The 27,696-nt window shown below is 41.2% G+C and overlaps 1 protein-coding gene across 1 annotated transcript; it reads right to left on the reverse strand.

Annotated features, from left to right (window-relative positions):
* Positions 1–399: 399 nt before the first annotated feature.
* On the reverse strand, positions 400–24,308 carry LOC131246298 (lipoxygenase 6, chloroplastic). The gene is made up of 9 exons (XM_058246261.1): positions 23,784–24,308; positions 21,521–21,798; positions 21,030–21,267; positions 18,939–19,271; positions 18,453–18,538; positions 17,818–17,925; positions 16,743–17,044; positions 15,443–15,709; positions 400–1,294 (listed from the first exon to the last, which is right to left on the reverse strand). Exons 1-9 carry the CDS (start codon positions 24,163–24,165, stop codon positions 535–537), a joined length of 2,754 nt encoding a protein of 917 aa, XP_058102244.1. The 5' UTR covers positions 24,166–24,308; the 3' UTR covers positions 400–534.
* Between the last annotated feature and the right edge of the window lie 3,388 nt (positions 24,309–27,696).

Raw genomic sequence — 27,696 nt, forward strand, 5'->3', positions numbered from 1 at the left:
TAAATAATTATAATGAACATAACCCAGGATGAAATACAAGTTCGTTTTGCCTCGGCCGCAACTCAGTACACCAGCATGTGTCGACTCACTGGGCTCATATGATGAGATGGTCCTGAAACAGTTGATCTGTCCATGTTCTGTATTCCATCTTTTACATGATGAGATGGTCCCAAAACAGATGAATCTGATCATCACTATATATAGATGAACTTAGAACATCGAAATGACTTTTCAATGGCCCACATTCCCAAAATCTAAGGTCAGGATCATCATTTAGGAGAACATGGTCTCATCAAATCATCCAAAAATCTCATCATACGGCCGTTGCAAGGCAATACATGCTGGCATCCTGAGTTGGGACATGGGCTAGACAACCATACATGAAAATTACAACAGAAGTGCAATGCATGCAGCAATCACAACTACAAAGAAATACATATCAGAAAGCATGCATCAGACCGACTTAGAAAGATGATATCGATCTGCGGTATTAACTAGTATGATAACACTTACTATTAACATACCCGTGGCCCATCAGATAGAAATGCTGTTCGGAATCCCACGGCCTGTTACACCTGGGCCTGATGTAGGGAGAAGCAGCTCATACGGAGGAACGCCTGCTCCACTTCTGTTCTTCAGACGAATATCTTTATTCCGCCCATGTATTATTTCATCTATTTCGACTAATTTCTCTGAGAACTTCTTGAGTGAGCTTTGGATTTTCTGATCATTTATCCAATGTGGGTGTGACTGGTGCATCTGACCCAAGTACTCTTCATCCGGGGAATGTGTTGATAACGTGTCTTGAATAGCCATCACCTTGGTAGCTTGAAGCTGCGTTGGTAGGCATGATAGGAAAGTGTGTTGAGGATTCAAAAGGAATTTCTCATAGTCAGGCTTGTCTTCCTCGGGTACGAACTTCCTCATGATAGCAGGGCGATTCGGAACGTACCCTCCAAAGGGATACTGGCCAAAGTTTATGGCTGCATGCTGGCCCGATGCAACCCAGATCATAATCGTGAGTATGCGCAACAGGTCCTCCTTGGTTTTCAGCTCAGGCCACCATGGTTCGTTTCGCTTGTCATAATGTCCCTTGTTTTTAATCTCGGCCCACCATGCTTGAAGCTCAAAATCAGATGTAACGCTTTTATTGTCTGAATAGAAATGGGTGACATACTCTTCTACCCAATCATTTATGGCGGACCATATGAGAAGCCCGTCCGCGGCGTAAGGGTAGTCCTCGATCACAAGTCTTATACCACATGGCATAGATGGGTCTTCCACCGCCATGCCCCTGAAAGTAATTATCCAATTCATCATCCTTGGGGTATCAGACATTGAAAAGGAAATGGAGACTTAGGAAGCGGTTGGTTGCAAGTGAATTGAATTGCCACATTCAGTTTAATAAAGAGGAAATGAAAATATAAGGGGTGCTAATATAATGTCGTAGTCCAACCTGAAGGGGAACGCAATTGCAATTTGGACCCAACCCACAAGATGAACGATGCGGAAATTAAAACGTTTAGTGCACTAAAATAGGGGGTTGGCTAAGTAAATCAATGGACTGTTTTGGCTTAATTGCAATTCTATTTAATATTGCATCCAAACACTTCCTTAATCTTGTAACCAATGTCAATGCCATACAGTGTTTTAAATATCGACGATATCGGCCGATATATCCGACGATATATCTTGTATCCCACCTATGCGATACGAAACTCACAAGTAGTGCGATATATCTCACATGTTCAATCTGGTGAGCATTATTGATTTTCAATCTTTTTTTTTTTCTATAAATCATGTCAAATCAGTGTTAAATTCTTACAAATTCATGGTTTTTCATGTTTTGCATGAAAAATCATGGATTGGGAGCTTCAATTTCAAGATTTGGAGGAGATGGGCCGAGTTGCTGAAAATTTTAAAAAAAAAAAAATCAAAATTTCCCACTTTCTTTGCAATCCTTGTGTCTAAACATAAAATCAAACATGCATATAACCCGATCTAGTGATTCTTCTTTTGCTTTTGAATGTATCGTTTGTGTTTCCACACGTCTTCTTACATTTATAAATTATATGAATAGATTTTGAATATACATGCATTCATTTAGTTAGACAGCGCATAGATTAGGACCCCACGCAAAGAAAACCTATTATGTGCACTTATTTTTTATAATGTTTTCATTTATAAATGTATGTTGATGTCTTTGTTAACAATCACTGAAGTTTCATTGAAAAATTCGACCAATTTCCCCATGTTTCCAACAACAGCGATACATTACGCGATACAACCGATATATCCCATGCGATAACCGATACGTATCCGTATCCCAAGGGTACGATACATAATGCGATACCGATATTTCAAACACTAATGCCATACACAAATATATCTTAAGTGTCTTTCCAAGTACCATGACAATTGATCAACATGCGATGATGAACTTGAGAGAATAGAGAGCAGCAATGGGGAGGATCAATTTCGAATAACTATACTGTTTCGAACAAGAAACAAATGCATTTGATTTGGGGAAAATTATCTTATTCGAATATAACAAAGAGAGTATAAGAAGAATGATCATCGTATTATTAATACTGAGTTCCTTTACATCCTTTAGTATCCCTTGATTCTAAGGAAGATCATTTAAAATACATAAACTGAAATTAGCAAAGTTCGAATATCGAATCTCAAATTCAGTAGCATTTCGACAGTTGCTTCAGTCATCTCCTTAGGAGGAATATTGTGCTGATTTGATCATTCAACTTCTCTCATTGTGAACTTGTCCCTTGTGTAAAGGAGAGCTTGGAGCAATGAAGATCGAATTGGAAAATTTCGGCAGCATCTCAACCCTTTTTTACATTTGGCCATATGGTGACTTGGTTGCACGACCAGCGCAACAAGTTGTGGGTTGCGCGGGCAATCTCTGATTTCCCTTCTCACCTTCAGTCTTCCTTCATAGCTCTGCTCCTCTTCCAGAATTCCTCTCTCCCAAATGAGAGGAGTGGGGAATTTATAGGCCTCTCACACGTGTGAACCCTCGATTATCGTGCCATGGGGCCCACTTTGCTTCAGATCCGACCGTCCATAATAATTGCTATCCGATCTTGGTTGCGCAACCCGCGCAACGGGGAAGTCACTTGCGCGATCCACGCAATGATGAAGTCACTTGCGCGATCCGCTCAATGGAGGAAACCCATTGCGCAATCCATATAACAAATTAGGTTAATTGCGCGATCCGCGCAACTCCTACTGGTTGTGCGATCCGCGCAACTACTGAACAAAGTGTTTTGATCTTCTTCTTTCTTTCTGATCTTCAATCTATCTTCATGATTTTTCATGCTCCAACAAATGCCCCCTTGATCCGTTCTTTGTTCTCTTGAATCAAAGAATTGGGATCAATTTTCTCAAATTTCTGAACTTCCTAAAGTCGTTGCGCGACCCGCGCAACGGGCGCCCGAGTTTCATACTCGACCCTATCCTCTATAGTTGGATTTCATTTCTTCACTTTCCATTCTGCGGCGAAACTCTGCTTCTCTGCTTTCTCCTCGCGTAACCAATATTAGTTGTGCGAACTGCGCAACGTTTTTATGTTCGCGCAAGGAATTTTTGTATTGCGCTGCCCGCGCAACTTAGGATCAGTTGCGTGACCCACGCAACCAACACTTGGCCAACTTCTTCAATTCACTATAGCCCGCACAAAAAGAACCTATATCCTTGTCAATCCTCCCACTGATCAACCTTCCCACCAAGAATTGCCAAACCCTTCCACATCTTTTCAAGCCGTGGAATCTCAAGCGACAAAATCTCCATCGTCTCCCGTCCAACCCTCACGCAAGCGCTTTAAAACAACCGCTACGCGCCCTGCCTATATAAAAGAGTCAATACTCCCCACCTTCGACTTCACTCAACGTATCAATACGCTGCCATCCCCCATCCACAAAGCCATTGCAATGGGCGATCTTGAAAGACCTCCCAAACATGGTCGTGAATACGACTAGGAGCAATGGCTGAAGACAACAGCACACCATCAAACTATTAGCCAAAAGCCTCCTGTCAGGGAAGATACTCCTCCCTCTCGACCAAAGAAGAATCGCCGAAACAAGGCTCAAGAATTTCAGGAGAAAATCAAGGAGCACAACCGGAAGAAACTTCATAACTCTTGGGAATCAGTCCGCGTGATCGAGGGTATTATAAAATTTGACAATCCTTACAAGCAAGGTATTGTGGTGATCCCAGTCAACATCCATCGTCACCATTCCATGCTGAATTGTGAGCATATGTATCATCTGAATGCAAAAAGATTAGCTTATACAAAGTCTTGGTTGTTCAGGGAACCAAGACAACTGAAAGGCATTCTACAGCCAACAAAACCGAGACAACAAATCAGTGACATTCACTCTATGATTTTCCTCACCCCATCCTACGATCTCCACAGCCTATATCCGACCTGTTTTTATGAGACGCTCCAGCAGCGTTTCAGCGACCATCGCCTTATCTAGAGTCAAGAGGAGTTCAGAACAAGAGGTCTTCTGACTCCCCGCAATTATTACTCTGAATGGGCCGCGGCAATTCTTGTGAAACATGCGGGGACTTTGTCCAAGATTGACATCTACACCGCGATTGAAGCAACATCTCAGCCTTTTTACGAGGAATCCTCCATTCTGAAGGCTTTTCTCAATTATTGGTGCCCTTCTACCAATTCTTTCCACCTTCCCGAAGGCGAAATGAGCATTACGCTCTGGACATTCATAGGATCACCAGTCTGCCGATAACCGGAAAATTCTTTGATGAATGTCCCCACCAATGATGAGCTAGCCTTTGTTTCTTCGCCTGACCGCATCGCCTCCATCTCAGAAACAACCACTGAACTCTTTAAAGAGATGTCCAAGTTTCCAAACATCCACAAGATCCACCCTATGGAATGGCTAGCCCATTTCAGCAAAGCTCTTCGGTAATTCTCCCTCTTTTCAAATTAACGTTTTTATTGCACCTTGATACATAATCTCAATTTCACCTACTTCTCTTTTTCTTCCAGGGGCATAAAAGAACGCGCTGAATATTCTATTTATGGGGAACTTGCAGCGTTTATCGCTTACTAGCTGAGCATGGTGGTTTTTCCCAGCTCTAAGTCAACAGATGCCATCCACCCCTTATTGTTCGTGATAGCCGGTGCTATGGCTGAAGGGGTCAAATACTCCCTTGCTCCTCCTGCTCTATACTCAATTTACAGAGGTTTCGGAGAGATCGCTTCTCACATAAAAAGTCCCTCTGTCGGCTCTGCTTCTACTTATATGCGATGGCATTATTTTCTCGGCTGGCTTGGCGTTTATTTCCCTTGGACCTTTGAAGTGCCAGAGAAAGCTTATGTCCATCCTTCTCAGATTCCTCTTTGGTTTTTTCAAAAGAGAACCATGGCGAAGAGGTCATGTGACTGGGCAAAAGATGTCATCTCCTCCGACGCCAAGATTAATTACTTTCATTTCTGTTTACCTCGTTACACGACGGACACAGACAAAGCGGATACAGAATCACTCACTATAGGAGAAAGGAGATTTTTTCTGTCAATTAGATCATGCAATCTCCCATTAAGGGAGGGGACAGAATTCTGGAGAGAACCATACCATCTCAGCCGTTTTGCTCGTCAATTCGGCTTCGATCAGGCAGTTCCTGAAGACTGCGGACTTGTAACTCGAAGAATGCGAAGTTATGGCACTGGCCCATTTAATTGGGCGATGGTCTGGAAGCAATTGTTAGGCCGAGCCAATTCTTCTTTCATCATCTCGGGCTGCAACCGTATTCCTCGGGCTTCATATAACCATATGAGATGGTGGTTTCACCAGTCATATCTGGTAAGGAAAGGTTTACTAGTAGCTAAGCTCATATGGCTTCCACCTCCCAAGCTCAAGGGTCGCACGATTGAAGAGGGAGTAGGTTTCATAGCGGAGAGCAGTCATGCTCCTTTTGCTGGCCATCACCGTGTCAAAATTTCCGTAGATGAACCTATCCGTGAGAAGAAGCTTGACAATACTCTTGAAGGGTGGATAGCTTATGGTGACATTCGTGAGTTTAAAAAAGTTCCTCTCCACCGTTCAAGAAGAGAAGAAGTCACAGAAGCTGCTTCCCCTCCACCAGAGAACGTTACCAATCTTCAAGACCGGCCAACCTCTTCTACTCATCCTCAACATCAGTCGACCTCTCCTCCTGCCCCAAGACTGTCCATCCTAGTCCTTCGCCAATGACACGATCTCGAACACATGCTCAAGCTTCTCCCCAAGAAGAGGCTATCGCCTCTGCTTCTCCAGTCTTTTACCAGTGCAGATCCTCAACCGGAAAGCAACCAGTCTCTTCTTTCTAAAGGGAAACAAGTTGTTATTGAAGAATCTAGCGAAGGAGATTCGGACGGTGAAGATTCAACTTCTTCGTCTGGAAATACAATTTCTGATGAATACGAGGCGGAAGGAGAAAATCAAAACAATGACTATGAGGAAGGGGAAGTTGATATTAGTGGCGAGGAGGATTTCATTGCAGAACATGTTCCTGCCGATGAAGGACATATCAACTCGACCTCCGAAGCTGTTCCTGTAAAGACTTCTCCCATTGCAGGGTAAGAAGAAGACGAACCCCTAGACTATGGGGAACATGGTTATTCACCATCTAAGAAAATCTTGCTATTTTTGTTTGCTTTTTTTCTTCTCCTTTCCCGTCTTACATATTTTATTTCAAGTGATCATGTTGTCAATACGGAGGCAGAAAGTACTACGCCCATAGATTTACTTCCCGTCGTACCAGCATCTTCACCAAGATTCTCGATGCCTCCACGAGCAGTGGCATGTGAAATTACTTTACCTAGTGGAATTAACTGATCTACCAACTCCAACAACCAAAGATTCAAGCACGGAGGCCAGTGCACCTCCTTTTGCTGCTATGTTAGGAATTGGTTCTTCTATGGTCCAGGAAGTTCCACCTCCTGTCGGTCGTACTTCTGCAACAGGTGTATATATATATATATATATCGATTACTTTATCGAGATTTACACATCTTCTAGCCCTGTTATCAATATTCTGAATTCTTTTCTTCTTTATATTATAGGAACTCCTTGTAGTGGAGCAGCAAGCTCCAAATCTGTAGCCACTGCATCTAAACTATTGTGCTTTGCGAAGGTTCCCATACACAATATGTTTTTGATGAAGAACTCCATGTCGGCAATAGTTCATATTTTCAAGGATCCTGAACAATGGTCGGATTGGGCTATCGCCATCGAAATCTTGGAAAGTACTGCAAAGATGGCGAAGATCAACATCTCTGCCCTGCGTGATTCTCTCTTCAGATTCCGTGATTCAATAATTTCTTTAGCATCATTGGAAAATGTCACCATTGCACCTGAGATATTGGAATACAGGAAGCAACTAGCACTTTCCAAGGAAAAGGCTTCCCACATCACTTCTGTTATTTCTGAATTTAATCAAGAACAATTAACCCTTTAAGAATAGTTGAAGGCTTGTGCTGATGACAGGACAATGATACAAGACCGCATTGCTGCCCTAAAAGAAGAAATTTCACAGCTGGAGTTGAAAGATCATACGAAGGAATCAACTATGAAGGAAATCGAAGAAAAGATATAGGTCAGTGTCCAATCTACTGAAGTTGAGAGATCTGAACTACTTAGGAGTGAAGAGATGATCACATCCTTAGAAAACAAGCTGGCTGGAATTCCTGATCAAGTAAAGATCATCCTTGAAGAAAAATCAAAACATGCCACAACCCAAATGCAGTTAAAAGAAGATTTGCAGAAGTACATGGGAATATTAGGAATTATAGAAGAGCTTTGAACATGTAATTTCATTTGTGTATTTTTATTTTTATTTTTATTTTTTTGAACATGTAATTTCTTTTGACTTTCAGCATATGTTAAATGAAGACATCATGATATTTTGAGATATTTGATTCTTCGGTAACTTTTTACATCATACATTTCAAGCAAATTTATCTGCGCAATAATCTTGACATGATATTCAACAAAGAACTGATATAAAATCATCAACATACTATAATTGTTAGTATGGGATTTCCTATATGATTTTTTTTTATTAGGCGGTACTAGGTTCCAGTTTAGTTAGATAATCACACACAGTTTAAGCTCTTGAGTAGTGGAGCCACGCAGTTTTTTAGACTCTTGAGTAGTGGAGTCGAATCTCACGTGATAGTCTCTGTAACTCTCATGAGTTCACTGGACTTCTCACGGCCTGGTGAGTTCACAAACCGCGATCCATCAGAGGGGCACAGTGAAGCTACCGGGACCGTGAACTCGGTTGGATTTACGCACAGGGTTGGCCGCAGTAACTCTCTAGAGTTCATGGGGCTCGCAAGGCGACCTTTGGGGTACCAAATCTAAGGTCGTCAGTCCATCAATGAGTAGGTTTAAGTCATTTCTCATGAGTTAATACTGAAATCAAGCCAAAGATCTGGGGGGTCTTACGCATGGTTGGCCTATCTATGAACATAGCCAAAGAGCTCACACTGCAGCCCGCGTTTTCTTCGCCTGCAAGGTCGGACCCATTCACGGGAGGGCATTTTCATCCGCTCCCTGTGATGCTGTCGGAAAGCTATACAGACGGCATTGGTCTCAGGCATGACTGGCCGTTGAGGAATTTTTGGCCTTTTAAGGCTTTTAGTCGTTGGCTCCATCCGCTGCCCGCATGGGTATGCATATGATGGCCTTCATAGGCTTTTTAAGGCCACTGGCTTCTCACTGCTGCCCGAATGACGATGGTGATAGGCCTTATGCGTAGTTGGCCGTATAGGGCTTGGCTATGCTACCTAAAAAAAAAAGTAGGTGGCCATCGTTGTCGCGAGAATAAGACTGAGATTGATATGTCACCGCTTCTGCTAATATCTTCAACGATATTCATGTGTTGTTCATAATATATCAGCTTGGTGACGATACCAATCTCAACAAAATTTTGTAGAGCTCGCTTGATGATGATAATGATGGTCACTTTCCTTTTATAACGCTTGCTGCTACATAGTCTTGCTGTGCTCGCAAATTTCTTCTTTATTCATTCATCTGACAGTACATAATTGTGGTCTTGCTTATTCTTGCCCCCTTTCGATACAGAATCATTATTCTGGATCAAAATCAGCAGTATCCTCAGGGACGATATCTTTTGATAAAGCGAGCATTAACTAATATACTGATATCCTCGGGGACTATTTTAGGATCTTCTTCTGATAATCGCTCAGTTGTAACCATGTTTACCGATGATTCTGCCCCCAATCCTTGAAATTTTCTTCGCTTTTCCTGACCAACCCCAATAGGAATTTGAATTCCTCTCCCATGATTCAGGCCGGTGGGCTCTTCTAATCAAAACCCATGTTTCTCATGATTTTCTTGCTTGTCGGGCTATATTTTATAAGATCTTGTGGTGTCAGCTTACCACATTACACATTATTCTTGGTTTCTTCCCGTCTTTGCTTCCACTGGGGCATAGAATTCTATCGGTTCCAGGTATTTTGTGTTGGCCCTGACCTGAAATCTTCCCGGAACAGCCGAAAATGGCCTATTTCTTTCAGCATACGGCAATGGCACTGTATAATTGGACTGTAAAACTTTCAACTGTTCAGGTGATAATAGAATTAGTCGCGACTGCCCTGGTTGTCTCAGACGTTTCGGCACAAAATAGAATTTCTTCTTTCCTATCACCTTTACAGCTCTGGATGATTCTGCCTTTTCTGTTTCTTTTTTTATCACCTTTACTTAAATGTCCCTTAGGACATTATTTTCATCATTCTTTCTTTCTTCTTTAGCAAACCCCTTATAATAACTGGCGTCTGCAAAGAAAGCCTCAGCTTCTGTATAGGGCTTCGCATCAGCCATTACTTTATACTGTATCCCATCTTTACAGTATTTGAAGCATTGATGGAGAGTAGAGGGTATGATGCCGTACTGATGTATCCATGGCCTTCCTAGAAGAAGATTGTATGTCGTTACTGCGTTTATAATATGGCACAAGACATCAGTAGTTAGCTTTCCTATCTCCAACGTCACTGTGATCTTTTCTTGATTGAAGCCCTGTATCATCATTCCACTAGGATGTAAATCGAAACGACAATAACCTAACTTACTCAACATCGAGAGTGGTAAGAGGCTCATCGCAAACCCATTATCTATCATAATCCGTTTAATCTTCTTTCCATTGATATGGCCTTCCATCATGAGCGACCTGTTATGCCCTGTATCACAGATCATATCATCATTGGTGAAGAAAACGACTGGCAGACAATCTTCTTGCTCTTCATATTCTTTGTGTTCCATCTTTGCTAGCAAGGTTTCTCTGACATCGTGATTGGACAACGCCTGAACCAAGCCCTGCCGAAATTCTTCTGACAACTTAAGCGCGTTATACATGCTTAATCAAGCCGGTATGCCCTTCAAATGACTTACTACATCGTAGGTCACTTTTGTTATCTCATTCTTCTTTTCTTTCTTATCATCGTCGTTCTATCTTTCAACAACTTCTTTTCTTATAATTCCTGTTTTCTGCTTCGTAGGGCTTGTTCTTTCCTGATCGTAGCGTAATCACCACTACCTTTTTTGTCGTCTTACAGTCATCTTTCTCTTTCATCTCTCGGGCTTTTTCCCGGATTGTGAGCATATTTACTGTTGCCATTGTACCCTTTTCTTTTTCGTTTCTAATCACTATTTCACCTCTGTCTATCATCCGTTGTATTATACATTTCAACGTATAACAATTTTCCGTCGGATGTCCCACCAAGCGATGATAGCGGCAAAAATCTCTCTCTTGTTCTTGTCACATCTTCAGGGCATTTGGGTTCTGGTAATTCTATCGTACTGGCTTTTAGCAATTGGTTCATCATAGGAACATCTTCCCTATCGAACGCAAACCCTTCATGAGAATTGAGCATTTTGGGCCTTTTTTCCACTATCTGTTTCTTGACTTATTCGATTCTTCTTTCCGTCCCGACCTTTGATCTCTCAAGTCTCTTGTATCTTTGCTTCTCTTTTCACGATCGACGGTATTTGTGGCCATCCTACTGAGTGCTCTCCAGGCTGTCTCATAGTGAAACGCCGGCATCTTCCGAGTCATCAACTCTAGAGCATGAGCCTTGGTGGCTAGGTCACGGAAAGTTCTGATATCGGCGCTAGTGAGTCCAAACGCGATTCCCGTTTCCATGGAGTTCAAACACATCTTGACCTATTCCTTTTCTTCCGGCAGCTGCCTACACGAGGCTCCCAATGTCTTTCATCTATCTATAAACTTTTCTACCGGTTTCCCCTCTCTGCCGCACGGAAGCCAATTCCCTAATACTAACATCACGCTCCGAAGAGAAGAAGTTTGACATGAAGACGTCCTGCATCTGTTCCCAAGTACGTATCGACCCCGAGGCCAGGCTGGAATACCATCGGAATGCTTTGTTTGTTAGAGATGATCCAAACAATCGCAGGCAATACTGCGGTATTGTAGAAAAATTTCCCATGCTAGTAATAAAGTACATTAAGTGCTCCTCTAGTGATCCCCAACGGACTCGCCATTTTGTTTCGAACAAGAAACAAATGCATTCGATTTGGGGAAAATTATCTTATTCGAATATAACAAAGAGAGTATAAGAAGAATGATCATCGTATTATTAATACTAAGTTCCTTTACATCCTTTAGTATCCCTTGATTCTAAGATAGATCATTTAAAATACATAAACTAAAATTAGCAAAATTTCAATGTTGAATTTCAAATTCGGCAGCATTTCAACAGTTGCTTCAGTCATCTCCTTAGGAGGAATATTGTGCTGATTTGATCATTCAACTTCTCTCCTTGTGAACTTGTCCCTTGTGTAAAGGAGAGCTTGAAGCAATGAAGATCGAACTGGACAATTTCGACAGCATCTCGACCCTTTTTTACATTCAGCCATATGGTGACTTGGTTACACATCCCGCGCAACAAGTTGTGGGTTGCGTGGTCCGCATAACCAATTTGTTGGTTGCACAGCCCTCACAACTAATTTCTAATTTTCCTTCTCACCTTCGGTCTTCCTTCAGAGCTCTGCTCCTCTTCCAGAATTCTTCTCTCCCAAATGAGAGGGAGAGTGGGGTATTTATAGGCTTCTCACACGTGCGAGCCTTCAATTATCATGCCATGGGGCCCACTTTGCATTAGATCCAACCATCCATAATAATTGCTATCCGATCTTGGTTACGCGACCCGCGCAACGGGGAAGTCACTTGCGGGATCCGCGCAATGATGAAGTCACTTGCGCGATCCGCTCAATGGAGGAAACCCATTGCGCAGTCCATATAAAAAATTAGGTTAATTGCGTGATCTGCACAACTACTAGGTGTGTGATTCACGCAACTACTGAACGAAGTGTTTTGATCTTCTTCTTTCTTTCTGATCTTCAATCTATCTTCATGATTTTTTATGCTCCAGCATGTACACAACAAAGAATGATAGAATGCCACATGCACATGGCCCTTATGTAGGGTGATCATGAGCGTTGATTCAGTGGCCCACCATGTGGACGGGCTATATCCTTGAGAAAAGGCAGGGATTAAACTGTTGTAGACATCCGTTCAGTTGTTTGAAAAAGGGACCATTCACTCAAAACAGCGAAAATGTCCACAATCAAAGGGCAAAACTAGCAACAATTGGATTGCCATAGTTGTCCAATCACTGCGCTTTTTGGCCTGTAGCCCATCCAAGTGTTGGCTAACAATTCAACAATCCTAATTACCAAAGACACACTTGCCATTGTTGGATTTTCCAAAAACACATCAGAAGTTAAATTTTTTTAAAACAATCAGAATTTAGATTAAGCTTAAATGATCCCAGCTTGAGAATCTCAGGTTTCTAAATACAAAAACTATGATCAATGGATAAGATATACCTGATTGAAAACACACATAATGATCTTGCCATCGTTGATCTTTCAAACTAAGAAGTCACTCCCTTATCTATCCCAGAAGGACAGTTGAGAGCTAACTAGGTCAACACCGAAGTAGAGCTAGGCCTAACCATGCCGTCCATGCAAGTGGACCCCACACATTATACACGTGTGATGATAGGATCGAGGGAGAGGATGATCTCCCTCTCTTTCTCTCTCTCCAAACTGAGGGGATCTAAGGCTCTTTGCACTAGGGCCCCTTCCCTTCTCGGATGGGGTCTATTTATAAGGAGAGTTTAGGATTCCAAGGGAGATACCAATTATGGCACTCTACCATCTTACAATTTTCATATGCCCTACTACATTAGAATCATGTGGCACTCTGCCACCCGACGATTTTCATATGCCCTCTCCATATTGCTCATAGGCAATGCCTCTTCATCAGCTAGACGTGAAGAACTCCTTCCCGATCAGAGATTTTTGTGAAGAAATACACATGCATCTACCTCCTGGATTTCGTCCTAGTGGCTCGAAAGGAAAAGTGTTTCATTGCTAAAGACACCTTGTTGTCTCAAGCAATCACCATGTGCTTGGTTTGAGCACTTCAGATCCATAGTTCTTTAAATTAGATTACAGAGGTGCGCTTCTGACCATTCCATCTTTATTAAGTAACATGAGCCAACTATGACTATTTCAGCCATTTATGTGGATGACATTATGGTGACTAGTAGGAGCTAGATCTCCTTCGTTAAAAAGTTTTAGCTCGTCATTTTGAAATTTAAGATCTTGGATCGTTGTCGTATTTTCTTGGGATCATAGTTGCACATTGCACTCAGGACATTCTCTCAATGGAAATACACCTTGGACCTCTTTAGTTCTACCAACATGCATAGAGCGTACATTGTCGATACCGCCATTGATGTGAATCATTGGTTGTTTTCCATGGAGTCCACTCCACTTGCAGACCCTGCTCAGTGTAGAGGCTAGTTGAGAAGCTTGTTTACCTATTGATTAGTCATTTGGACATTGCATTCGTAGTAAGCGTGGTTGATCAGTTTATACAGACACCATGTGCCAATTATCTTGACGTTGTATATCGTATTCTCCATTATATCAAGTCCACTCTAGGAAAAGAAACTGTTTATGCTAATCATGGCCATCTTGATATATGTGACTATTGTTATGCAGACTTTGCTTGATCCACAGTTGAAAAGTACTCCATCACTGGTTTCTGCATGCTTGTTGGTGTAACTTAATCTCCTAGAAGAGCATGAAGCAATCCGTCGCCACTCGCTCTTATGGGACATGCTACTAGTTAAGTAGTTTGGCTACGATCTTTGCTGTCTAAGCTAGGTGTTGTCTTCACCTCTCCTATTCCGTCATTTTGTGACAATCTAGTGGCAATCCATAATGCATCTAATCTAGTCTTCCATGAGAGAACTAAGCATATCGAAGTTGATTATCACTTCTTTTTTTAAAAGGTGAAGTTGATTGTCACTGTGTCCGAAAGAAACTGCCTAGTAGTGTCATTTGCACACCCCATCATTCTTCTAAAGATCAATTGGCTGATATCTTTACGAATGCAGCTGCAAGGTCACAACTTTCTGGTCTTATTTCCAAGCTAGGCATGGTAGATGGCTATGCTCCAGCTTGAGGGGGGTGCTAGAGTATAGTGTATCCTTTCAGTAGTCCTTCAAGCCCTTTACTAATTTTATATTTATAAATAAGAGAAAGGGGGAGGAGGTTTTCTCCAACCCTAACTTTCAGCTATATGGAACTTCCAAGATGTTTGCATCAATACTAGAATTTCCCGTGTCTTAATGACAGTCAGATTAGTGAATGAACCTGTACAACTGGTTTACAGCCTATTATGCTGCAAGTTGCATCCAACACATGGAAATTCCAAAACATCAATCTGGACGTCAAGTCCAACCCTCTCTTCATGGAACACTAGGCCAAAATCATACTGATCAGATGATACAGATCATCTGCAAAAGGCCCTTCTGTAACCGTATGTTCCAAGACACATGTACGACGGTCAAGATCATCCAATCAAACAGAATCTTGAGAGTCATGGAATCCATGATGGGACCAGATGGACTACCCATTTTCACGATTGAATCATTTCAATTTTTAACTTATCCAGATCATCCATTTTGCATACTATTAATAAGATGGCTAGGATCACCCAATAAGTGAAATTTCTTTGTGGCCTTGATCCAGATTGATCCCCACCCCCCACCCACCCCCAGCTAACTTGCATTGCATCCTAATAAGGTAAAAAAATAGACTCATATGCAACATGTCAGAAAAATCAGCAGCTTCATATTTCAACCATACACAAGAAAAATTTAAAAAAAAAAAAAAATCAGATTCATGACTATAACTGAAACTATGCATGAATTCCAAATTTAGATGTTTGAGAGCATGTGTGATTATTGAAGTATTAAGCAAGTATCAATCCATGTGCAAACAAACAAACATGCAAAAGTAACAATCAACAGGTAATAAGGAAACAGATAGATGGTTCTGAACATATAGAACTCTACCTCCGAAGCAGATCCGCTGGTAGGGCCTCCATGTCAAACCGCCACATGCTCTTGTATGCTGCCGAACTCACCTCCATAGAGTACTTGCCTGGGCTGAAACATGCCTCAATGATCCCCCCTCCATTTATCAAACTCTGCCGTGCCAATGCATTGATTTCCAATGTGTAGCGCATGTGCGGATGCAGCAGCTTATAAATCGGATGCATTGAGCTAAGCTGCCTATGAGTAGCAATTATGTAAGGCTCCATGCATGCATGAGTCCTGAGCCTGTGAAATTCAAAACAACACCGAGTACCTTCAGCGCTAATACAATGAAACTGAACCAGTTAAAAGGCATGGTGACTGAATATATCCAGAGCCCCAGTAAGGATACCCAACCTTTTCCCCGGAACAGTTCAAGCAGGGCACATGTGGGAGATCCAGGCCTTTCATCAGGCAGGACCCATTTTGAACATGCAATGTGAAAAGATCAGGTCAGTCTGTTTATTTAGGTGGGCCCCATTTGTATGAATGAATGTGGACCATTGGTCAATGAGTCAATATTGTTTTAAACGTCCGTTTCAATCATAAATGCATGTCCCATCTGATGAACATACCAGTCACATATTTGGGCCTGGGCCCACCTGGCGAAGGCCTATATATGGGTGCCACAGAGGATTCTTAATCCTATCTGCATGAATGTCTTTTTCATGTCTAACACATTATATTAGGAACTGCAAATGGATATATTTAGAAGATGGACAGCAATTCTAAGTACACTTCTCAACATGTTTAAAATATTGGGGAATGCATAGCCATATATGCATACAACACGCATGTGCAATAAAGCTCGTGTACACGCCACATGTGCCAGGATGTCATATAACTGTGAGACCCAATCCATACATCAGGTTGGTCCAATCTTGTACATGCTTTACCCAAAATAAATCTGGTCCACTCACCATGTGAGCCCCCAACATCAGAAACATGCGGATGGATTGGAAAACTTTAGCTAAGTTTCAGAGCTGTACAATTGTTTTGCAAACTGTGGCCAACCTGATCAGTGGATCAATATGATTCTTGGGCTAGGGCATCCATATGATGGTGCCATGCTAATGGATAGATTGGTTCTTGGACCTATCGTGTGGTGCACTGGTGCTGGCACATGTGTGGTTTGTACATGAGCTTTATTTCTCACACATGAAGGCTTAGGAAAATTCCACATAATATTATCAAGCGGATATTTATGCATTTATGTATGTATGTATGTATGCATGTATGTATCCACAAAAACCCATGTTTTCAATTTAAGTGCGGTTACCAGTGGTTCACTAGTTGATGAATCCCGGCATCATTCGAACAAACATGAGCTTTAGCCAACTTCCAGATCCAATGACTTGTGGCATCATGTCCATGAGTGTAGAGGTGCTTTTGTTGAGGTTCGGTTGCTGTAGGTGGAAGTGTAAGCTCAATAGCGATTGGCGTCAGAATGCCAGTTCGGTTGAGGAAGAGAACTGTCCTTGAAGCATAGGCCTTCCTGCCTTTCAACGTGTTCATCTTATTGATAAAAGGCAGGAGTATATCATGGTAATCAAGTATAAACAACCTCCCATTCTCAATCGCCTGCATTACCAACAGCCGAAAAATATAAGAAAAATTGAAATGTGAGTATCAAACATGTGTATGCATGCATGTACCATAGTTAAAAACTTGAAAACTCGACTTTATGTCTAGCTGGGTTGGGTTGACTTGTAGATGCAAACGAGTCTTGACTCAACTCAATATTTAATAATTAAATATTAATATTTTAAATAGTTATGTATTAAAAAATGGGAAGATGAGGAAATAAATGATGCTTGGCTTGGTGGTTAGAATGTTGCCCCTTCTTGAGGTCTTGGTTTCAACAGTTCTTACTTCTTTTGTTTTTTTAAAGCTTCACAAGAGAGTGACTCACTTCGAGTCGTGTTGAGTTGAGTTTAGTCGTCCGAGTCAGTGAATTGACTTGGCGAGTCACACATTTCCATGATGACTCGGCTAGAAATGTTGCTGAGCTGAGTCGAGTTACTGAGTTTTAGAACCATGGCAAGTACATGCATAATTACTGGGACTTTGGAAGACTAAGGGACCATTTGGATGATCAGTTGAAGAGAACTGCACCATTTCAATTCACTATGTTGACCCCACCCGTAATTGGAACCCCGTCATCTTCTTGGACATGAAACAATTGCAATGGTAATTTGAGGGCTTGTCTACCACGAATGCTGTGGGGGCAACCCCACATTGGCCCATTGCTCTATATTTTGAGCTATTGCAATCCACTTCAATTGAACATCCAAACACAACCTAACTCAAAAGATACAAAATATTCCTGCAGCAAAGAGTCACATCATGTTTACCTCTTCCACATTCATCCCATTCAATTCTTTCTCTAGAGATTCCTTTGTTATTGCCGACTCCGGTGGGCCATAAATGGCAGGGTCTAATTTGCTGAGAATTGGTAATTCCTGCAACAATCTTTCCAATTTAACAACCAGAAAGCAAAAGCTATCCTCACACTATGGTAGAGGGGAAAGGATCTAATGCTTAACACTTAAATTCGAGTTAGATATCAAGAATCCTTTCTCCCTGCATGCAGGCGCATGTATGAGATTGGACCATTCATTTGTTGGGGTCACCAACTCACCGTGGACAAGGCCATACCCCGAAAATCAAGCAAGTCATAGTATGAGATTGATCCTACCAGAACAATGTCACCCATTGGTTGTACTTTTTTAATTGTTTAATTGAAACCATCAAAAGTTCTCAATTCGGGTAGCTAATTCTTGGGACCAGCATGATTTTTCTAACATGGCCCATCCACAGTAGCCACAACGCATGAATGGCTTGGATCTCAAACACGCATACAACAGTTTTAGAAATAGAATGCTCAATAATTGGCATGGATATAAGTGATTGCATCAGATCCTTTATCATAACAGACACCAAACTAAGGTTCTTTGAATAGAAAAACATATGGTTTTGAATAATATACCCTCAATCTTTCAATGTTTACAGGATTGACTCCAGCCAGCATCTGGCGAGCAAATTCATTGTCACGTAGCCACGCAAATCGATCTCCTGTAAATAGAATAAATCAATCCAAGAGTTCAAAACTTGGGAGGAGGGATATGATTGAAGAGGTTTGGTAATCCAACACTCCAGCACACGGGCCAAAGTGGCACATGATGGGACAATCTGAGCTGTACATCAGATGGGCCCCACTATGTAGATGCCCTGGCCCAAAAATCATGCCAGTCCACCTATAGGGAGTGTGCAGAACAAAACGACAGATAAAACAAGTTATCTTAGCCATCTATTCGTTTCACACATTTCAGCCTACCTTATAAGTGGAGCGGCCTGCTTTTAGATCTAAATGATGGGTCCCACCTGATGAACAGCTGTGGTGTTCACCAGAGATGCCCACTTTGGCATGTGTGTGCTGAGTAGAACATAGTGAGGATGGGGCAGGGATGCATACTTGAGATAATAGCTGGAATTTCATATTTCAGCAGCCGTTCGCCTGCGGTGACAACCGTTTTTACTATCGTGGGCAGCAGCAGATTGTTGAAACCTTGTTCTTGCTCATCATTTTTCAGAACAACCCCATCTATATATAGCTTGTCAATCTCGGAAAAGCAATTGAAAGCTTTGTCTGATTTCGAGAGGCTAGCAGCCAGAGACGGTATCAGATTGTGGAGCACTGCTTTCAGCCGCCCAGCAGAAAATGATGCCTGCTTGGCTTCCTCAAAAGTTTCGTCGCGGGGAACATATACAGGATGGGGCTTCTCTATCCTACTCTCTGATAACGGATCTGTTTACAAACCAATAAGAAATATATATAGCTAGCACAAGGAAACATTTCAAATAATAACATATACAACAAAATTGGAGAAAAGAAAATGATCCCAAGAACACTAGCCCTCAGTGTGCCATTGGTAGAAGACATCCACATGAGAAGTGATGAACCCCTCCATGTTTGCACAGCTCACTGATGTAGAACAGGTAGCAGATGACTTCATGGAGGCCCAAGATTGAAAGAAATCGGGCATAAAGCTCGATAAAGAGTAAAACAGCCTAAAAGCACACTATAGCTTCCAACGGACAGAACTTTGTGACTGGTTACCTGTTTTGGGTGCATATTAGCTATATACGAGCTCTACATCCTGGCCAATCGTGCAGGGACCAGTCCCTCAAGATGGCTTTGCAAAATTCAATCATTTTGAGGGTCAAATGTGGGGTTTAAGTCAAATTACAATATTTAGTAAGCTACGTGTTTGCTATTTTTAAGATTTTAAGAGTCCGGCTAGTCATTAAGAGTCGTTTCCAAGTTTAGGAAGTATTAGACGTCTTTCACTATTTTTAGTAATTTTTACTATTCAAGAAAGTTTCTTATTTTGAGTCGGATTAAGAGTCTAGGGCCTACTTTGCTTATATATATAGGGCCATCAGCTTACATTGTAACCACACTTTTTATCAATAATATCATTTTCAGTTCCTGTTTTAAAGATTTTCTCTCCCTGTGGATTTGAGGACTGTTCATGAGAAGAAAACAGTAATCTCTTCTCTTTTCTCCACGCATTCGCTATACTAACCCCTATTTTGGCATTGAACAGGGAGCAACAAAAAGCATGAAGCATAGTTATCATGAACTGCTAAACCGAGTTCTAAAATGGAAGCTTTGAAATACCATGATCGTCAAACAAGAATGTATCCTTTATTGCCTATGAACACTCAAAAGTCAAAACTAGAATTGGATGAAATCCCATTTGAGGTGTTGCATTGGAAAACAACAAAGATGGCTAGGTGATGGTTTGAACGTTTGGTGCGACAATTAATGACGGATAAGGCTGCCCTTGGATGCAAACCATCCATTCTGTTATGCATTTGAAGCAGCACTGGAAACAAGAACTGCATAATTCTAGGGCGCTCCAGGGGTACCGGTCATATGTGGGGTGCACGTGGTGTCTGAATGCAATCCAACCCACCCATGAGGTGAGTCACCTCAAACAAAAAAAAAAAAACACATGGCCCAAAACGAAGCTTGATCCAAAACTTAGGTGGGCCACAGAACAGGGGACAAGGTGAGAGGGATGCCCATTGTTGTTTGCATAAACAGACCCACTATGTTGTTTATATGGAATCCAGGCTATTCAGTATCCTCAGATGCTTCGTCAAACCTTAGGCCAAAAATCAAGATATTTCGCATCTCAGTTGGACCCTTGTGAAAATCATGAGTGGGCACTCCATCTCAACTTGTTCCCTCTGCTATGGCCCCCACCTAAGTTTTTTTATTTAGCTGCTATTTGTATTGCATCTGATGGACAGGGTGGACGATACATATACATCACGTGGACCCCACTTCTGCCTTGTACAACCATAAACTTACAATGGTACAAGTACTATTGGGGCGCTCCTCATTCTGGATTTGGTTTTTCTGCCTTTTGCAACCCAAATTAGCATTAGATTACTTCAGGCCAGACCTGAAATGCACCCAATGTTGAGTTCATAGAAAAGCATCCTGCAGACTCACATAGCAACAGACATCTAAATGCAGCTTAAAACATATTACCTGTTTTAGTTGGAGGTCTGCCAGTGCGGCAGCGTCTAGGATAAGGCCTCTCCTCACCAACCAGAACTGGCCTAGCTAGATCAGCGTCCTTGTCCGGTTTACCCAAATCATTGTAAGGGGCATAATCATAAATTCTATCAAATTTCTTACGCTCTCCTTTTCCATTTCCACGGAGGCTGATCAGGTCTTCCCGTCTAAGATCTTTAAGACCAGCTGGCGTTTGGGAGGGTAAATAAGCCTGTTCACGGCAAGAAGAGCAATGATTAGAAAACAAATCAATACAATGAGTTCCTGTATTATGAATTCGACTTGCAGATGTGCATCTGCAAACAACAAGCACAAATGCTCAATGCATGCCTACATAGAATTCATGTGGGGATTTCGATGACCCTTGTGCATGACAGTAGGTAGGCATGGTGAATGTTGTTTAGGCCTCAAATGCCCTTCTGGAGGGTGAATCCAAACAAACCCTTAGTTCTTATGCTTCTCACCTGATTACTGAATAGTATCCTACTCTCCCTATTATCATTCCGTGAATGGATCCATGAATTTACAGGGAAGAAGATGGGCCCCTCATTGAAACCATGAATCACAATCTCCACCACAAACAACTCCTTGTTATGAAGGTTAGTAATGATAACAGCCCCAGGACGGCCAAAATCTGATTGGACGGCAAAATTGGCAGCATATTCAACAATGTTCAGATGGTTCGATGGCTTCGGCAACCAGCCCCTAACAGCAGATTCTACACTCTTCCCTGATCTGGTATCTGCATAATGGAAAAATAAAAATAAAAAAGATAAGAAATAAATAAATCCACCACACAAACTGCGACCCAAAAAGAAAGGGAATAAAAAAAAAAAAATTTAAAAAATAAAAATAAAAAAATCTCACTATAGTCTATAAACCACCAAAATCAAAACAAAACATGAGCATTTGGTTGTTGTAGACTTACTACTAGAGCGCATAACATGTCTGACACACGTGGAATGAGGAGGAGATAGAGAGAATCAGAGGGGAGAGAAAAAAGTGGAGCCTACACGGAGGTGTGTGGCCCAGTCGAGTTCCTAATCTGCCTAATTTTTTAGATGATGTCCAAACATGAGCTTATACAAACAGAGTGGATGCCACACAGTCATCAGGGTGTATGGGCCCCACAGAGCTGCACTTTAGCTGCTTTGTGCCATTGCAGGCTACAAGAAGATAAGTTGGTGCAGGCTACAAGTGTTAGAAGAGTGAATGGGTGTGGGTGCAATCTATGTTGTCCCCCGTGTGATAAAATCTCAACCGTTTCCTGCCAAGCAGCTACGTTTTTATGACTAATTTACCCTCTCTTAATTGTTAACTGTGAAGACTAATTGCGATGGTTAAGATGTCAAGAAGCTATTGGCATTATATATAGTAGAGATAAATTGTCACTCCATAAAAGACAATAAACGTTTGGACTGAAGAAAATGGTATTTCTTACAAACTAGCAATGCAATGTAAGAACTCATACATATAAGCATTTGATTAATGAAAGCTAGCAACCATACAGATAAAAAAGGCGAATTCCTATCTTATAATAAATATCAACATCCAAACAGAATTCAAGCATTTCCTTCTCACAGGTTAACCAAAGGAGAAAAATACGAAGGAAACCCGAATCACATCTGAGAAAGACACAAAACTGATTCCAATCCTGTTTGGATTGGTGGAAACCAAAAAGTATATGACCTGTCACATCTAAGGAAAATTATGGAAAACGAAAAGGTTTTTTTTTTTTCTTCTTTCTTTCTTTAGGTCCAGGAGTAGAAAAGAAATAGAGGGAATATGAGGAATTCTGAGGAAAAGGATATCAATTTCCTCAATCCTCCTGTCTTTTAGAAACAAAGGAAATCAATTTTATTTCTTTGAGTTACCTTTTGATTTCCACCAATCCGAACAAAAAATTAAGTCATTCTCACTCTACAAACAGAAAAATACAGCAAAAATCCAACCGAAGAGAACCATCTGATACACAATTACTAGAAATTAGTACTACCCAAACCTGCATTTTTCAAAAGAAAAGAAAAATCCAAATACACATTACACAAACAAACTCCACTCTTCATACACATCTAAATCCACACAATTCAAATAACTAAAAGAGAAATATATAAGAAAAAAAATGGACATGCAAAATACCCATTAAACATATTCTAAAAAAATACCACAAAATTAAATAAATAAACAATTTGAACCCAAATCTCATTTTGCATAACCAAACTACATACTTCATACACATTGAATTTCATACAATTAAGAAAAAGAGCAAATAAACATTCTACAAACTTCCCATTAAGCATTACGTGAGGAATTAAAAAATGATACATAAATATATGGAAATGAGTCAATCAAACAAATGTTTTCACTAAAATTACGGTGAAAACACTTCCATTCAATCATTCGTGGGCCTCATCTTGATGTGTTGATGACACCCACTCCAACCATCAGATGCGTTCGGCCTCCTATGGGAAAGGGCTCATCGGATCCGTGCTTCAGGTGGACCCATTTAACAGAGCTAACCCATAAGTTCAGACAATTCAGATATCGTAGAACATGAGAGAGAGAGAGAGAGAGAGAGAGAGAGAGAGAATCACAAAAAGATTCAGACAATAGATTCCACACTTCATACTCATTATTCAAGAACCATAAAACAGAAAATCCAAAAAAAAAAAAAAACAGAATATCCAAAAAAATGAAAGCCATTTCCTTTTCTTTTTGCAAACTCACCGGGATCGATCTCCTCGCTGACAATCCGAATTACGATCCCCTGCCCAATTCCATTGATAAAGGACTCCCATTGATCTTCAAACTTCTCAGTCAAACTCTCCTTCATCTTCTTCCTGATCGTGATCACCGCCCTCACGTCAACCATGGGCCCTGCTGTTGAAGTCTTCATCAACCCACTAGAGTCATCGGACAGCGAAGAGGTCCCAACGCTCTTGTCATCGCTGCTGATCACTGCTCTGATCGTCTGAACTCTGGACCCGGATTCTGCCTTCTGGGTCTTTCTGGTCCTGCCATTTGAACGGCCGGCAGCGACTGACGCCGGAGGAAGAGACACTAGAGAAAAGATCTTAGGCTTAAGGAGTGGAGGTTGAGCTGCCAACATCTCAGCAACTCAAAGAAAGCAGAGAGAGAGAGAGTCGTGGACACTCAGAAAGTGAAAATCAAAAAAGAAAGGGAAAAAGGTGAAGAAATAAAGATGGTTTTCTTTATCTTCTCAGAGAGAGAGAGAGAGTTATCAAAAAGAAGAAGAAGAAGAAGAAGAAGAAGAAGAAGAAGAAGAAAGAAAGAAAGAAAGAAAGGAACACTCAAAAGAGTGAAAAAGAAAAATGGTGAAAGATAGAACTACTGTTTTCCCTTCACAGATGAGCGAAACAGAGAGAAACAGAGCCAGAAACAGGGAATTATTCAGCAAAGAAGAGAGAGAGAGAGAGAGAGAGAGAGGTACTGATGAATTATTGAAGTCAGTTAAAAGAGAGATACTGATATTTCTTTTGAGAGAGAGAGAGAGAGAGAGAGAGAGAGAGAGTGGTACTGATTGTTGCAGTTAATAGAGAGGAGCTGATATTTCAGAGAGATGAGGAAACACAGAGAGTTGGTCTCTTTTGTTCTATGGGAACAACAGCTACTTGTGTTTTTTCAGTCCCTCTCGATCGAGAGCTTCTTGAGTCTCGAATCTCAGCAGAGAGAGAAGTAGAGAGGGATTGCTGGGACAGTATATGTGGAGGATACTATGAATATTTGGTTTTCCTTTTTCTTTTGGTCAGCACTCACGGAAGGGGATCGCCTATTGAGTCACTCAGTACGCTTTAAACTCTACAGAGCCCACCGTGATGTATGTTTCTCATCCACTCCGTCCATACGTTTTACAAGATTATTTTAGTTTGCTTAAAAGAAATTGAAGCATATAAAATCTCAAGTGGACCACACTAAAGGCAAAGGTGTGAATTCAACACTTACCATTGAGTACTTCTGGGGGGCTACCGAAATTTTGGATCAAGCTGATATTTTATTTTTCCCTTAATCCATTCATTTGGGACCTTATGAACAGGTTGGATGATAAATAAAAATCAATGTGGACCCTAGGAAGGCTTCGATGGTGGACATCATTATTCCCACTTTTTCCTGTGGGGTGGTCCAATTGAGACTTTAGTACTCTTCAATTTTTATGTTATGCCATAAAATGATCTGAAAAAATGAATGGACGGCGTGGATGAAATGTATACATCACTGTGGGCCCGGAATAGTTTGCTCAGTACACTGCAGAGTAGTGAGTTACTCAGTGCGCAACCGCTTACCCACTGACAATGGCAGCCCACCCCACATATGACATACATAGTAAAGAGAAATTTACAACTGTAGACAATACCTTTTGTCCAGCGGTTTTTATGAAAGAATACAAACTTAAGTTACCAACTTAGACTAGCACGGACGGACATCGAATTTGAGGACGAAAATACCCCTGCTTTTCAAGTAAGTCGGATTAGAGTTGGACTCCCTCTATGGCTACGGATTATAACCGTAGCCATAGGTACCTAGCCGATCTGGTAGCCAACCCTAACAGTGGGACATGACATTGAAACAAGGTCGACCGGGTCAATGGGACAGTGATTTGGGGTCGACCAAGTCAATAGTATGTGGCTTTTTTTTTTGGGGGGGGGGGGGGGGGCGGTAGACACACCCATGTCAGTACATGCACTGCAGAATGAGTTACTCGATGTGCTATATATGAATTTAGGGTAGGAGAATCTACTCTATCCAAATATCCTAGTTATTTTATAAGATTTTATCAGATTAATGGTCTAAAATTCATTTTATTTATACTTTTACGTTTTATTATAAGTTTTAGTTTAATTATAGCTCTTCATCCCCTGAGCTTTAGGAATTGTGTTCAACATAAAAAGTACTAGAAATTTTGAAGAATAAAGTGGCGTAAGGTAAGATTGAGACTTAAGGATTGAGTTTTGAGAACTTGGGAAGATAATGGGGTGATGATCTAAAAGTGAAAAGGATAAAAATGAGTAGAAATAGAGTAAGAATAAAGTAGAAATAATCCTAAGTAAGAATGGAGTAGTTATGCATAGTATATTTACGGAGCTTTGAATTTAATTATTAAATCAATTTTAATATATTTAATTAGGTATGTATGTAATGTTTGACATAATGTTTATAATAACCCTATTAAAATATATATTTTACCTCAAAATGATGAAATTCCAAGTCTTGGATATGCCACAAGCACATGATCACATCTGAGGCAATCTACAAATTGAGCGAGGCAACGTAGAAATTGAGCGAGGCAACGTAGAAATTGAGTGAGGGAAGCTAGGAATTGAGCAAGGGGACCTAGAAATTGATCAAGGGATCCTAAATTTGAGCGAGGCAACCTAAGAATTGAGTAAGGCAACCTAAGAATTGAATGAGGGAACCTAGAAATTAAGTGAGGCAACCTAGAAATTGAGCGAGGCAACTTAGAAATTGAGCGAGGCAAGCTCAAAACTGAGCGAGGCAACTTAGAAATTGAGCGAGGCAAGCTCAAAATTGAGCGAGGAAACTTAGAAATTGAGCGAGGGAACTTAGAAATTGAGCGAGACAACCTACAAATTGAGCGAGGGAACCAAGGAATTGAGCGAGACAACGTAGAAATTGAGCGAGGCAAATTACAAATTGAGCGAAGCAACCTAGGAATTGAACGAGGCAACATAGAAATTGAGTGAGGCAACCTCCAAACTAAGCGAGGGAACACAGGAATTGAGCGAGGGAACCTATGAATTGATTGAGGCAACCTACAAATTGAGCAAGGCAACATAGAAATTTAGCAAGGTAACCTAGGAATTGAGTGAGGGAAGCTAGAAATTGAGCGAGGAAACCTTAGATTTGAGTGAGGCAACCTAGAAATTGAGAGAGAGAATATAACATTTGAACGAGGCAACCTACAAATTGAGGGAGGCAATGTAGGTATTGAGCGAGGGAAGTTAGAAATTGAGCAAAGGAACCTATAAATTGAGCAAGGGAAGCTAGAAATTGAGTGAGGGAACCTATAAATTCAGCGAGGCAACTTAGGATTTAAGCGATGGAAGCTACAAATTATGCGAGGGAACCTAGAAATTGAGCGAGGCAACGTAGAAATTCAGTGAAGAATCTTAGGAATTGAGTGAGGGAAGCTAGAAATTAAGCGAGGGAACCTAGAAATTCAGCGAGGCAACCAAGGATTTGAGCAAGGGAAGCTAGAAATTGAGCAAGAGTACCTAGAAATTGAGCGAGGCAAGGTAGGAATTCAGGGAAGCAACCTAGGAATTGAGCGAGGGAAGCTACAAATTAAGCGAGGGAACCTAAAAGGCAACCTAGGAATTGAGCGAGGCAACGTAGGGATTGAGCGAGGGAACCTAGGAATTGAGTGAGACAACATAGAAATTCAGCGAGAAATCCTAGGAATTGAGCGAGGGAAGCTAGAAATTAAGCAAAGGAACCTAGAAATTCAGCAAGGCAACTTACGATTTGAGCGAGGGAAGCTACAAATTGAGTGAGTGAACCTAGAGGGCAACCTAGGAATTGAGCGAGGCAACGTAGGGATTAAGCGAGGGAACCTAGGAATTAAGCGAGGCAACGTAAAAATTCAGCGAGGAATCCTAGGAAT

This window comes from Magnolia sinica, chromosome 5 (assembly GCF_029962835.1).
Source record: "Magnolia sinica isolate HGM2019 chromosome 5, MsV1, whole genome shotgun sequence".
Taxonomy (NCBI): Eukaryota; Viridiplantae; Streptophyta; class Magnoliopsida; order Magnoliales; family Magnoliaceae; genus Magnolia; species Magnolia sinica.

Coding starts and splice junctions, on each gene's coding strand:
- LOC131246298 (XM_058246261.1), bottom strand. CDS start 24,165: ATGTTGGCAGCTCAACCTCCACTCCTTAAGCCTAAGATCTTTTCTCTA. Junction 18,539..18,938: donor AATTCCAGCTATTATCTCAA/GTATGCATCCCT, acceptor TTCTATTTACAG/GAGATCGATTTGCGTGGCTA. Junction 1,295..15,442: donor CCAGCGGATCTGCTTCGGAG/GTAGAGTTCTAT, acceptor AATTACTTTCAG/GGGCATGGCGGTGGAAGACC.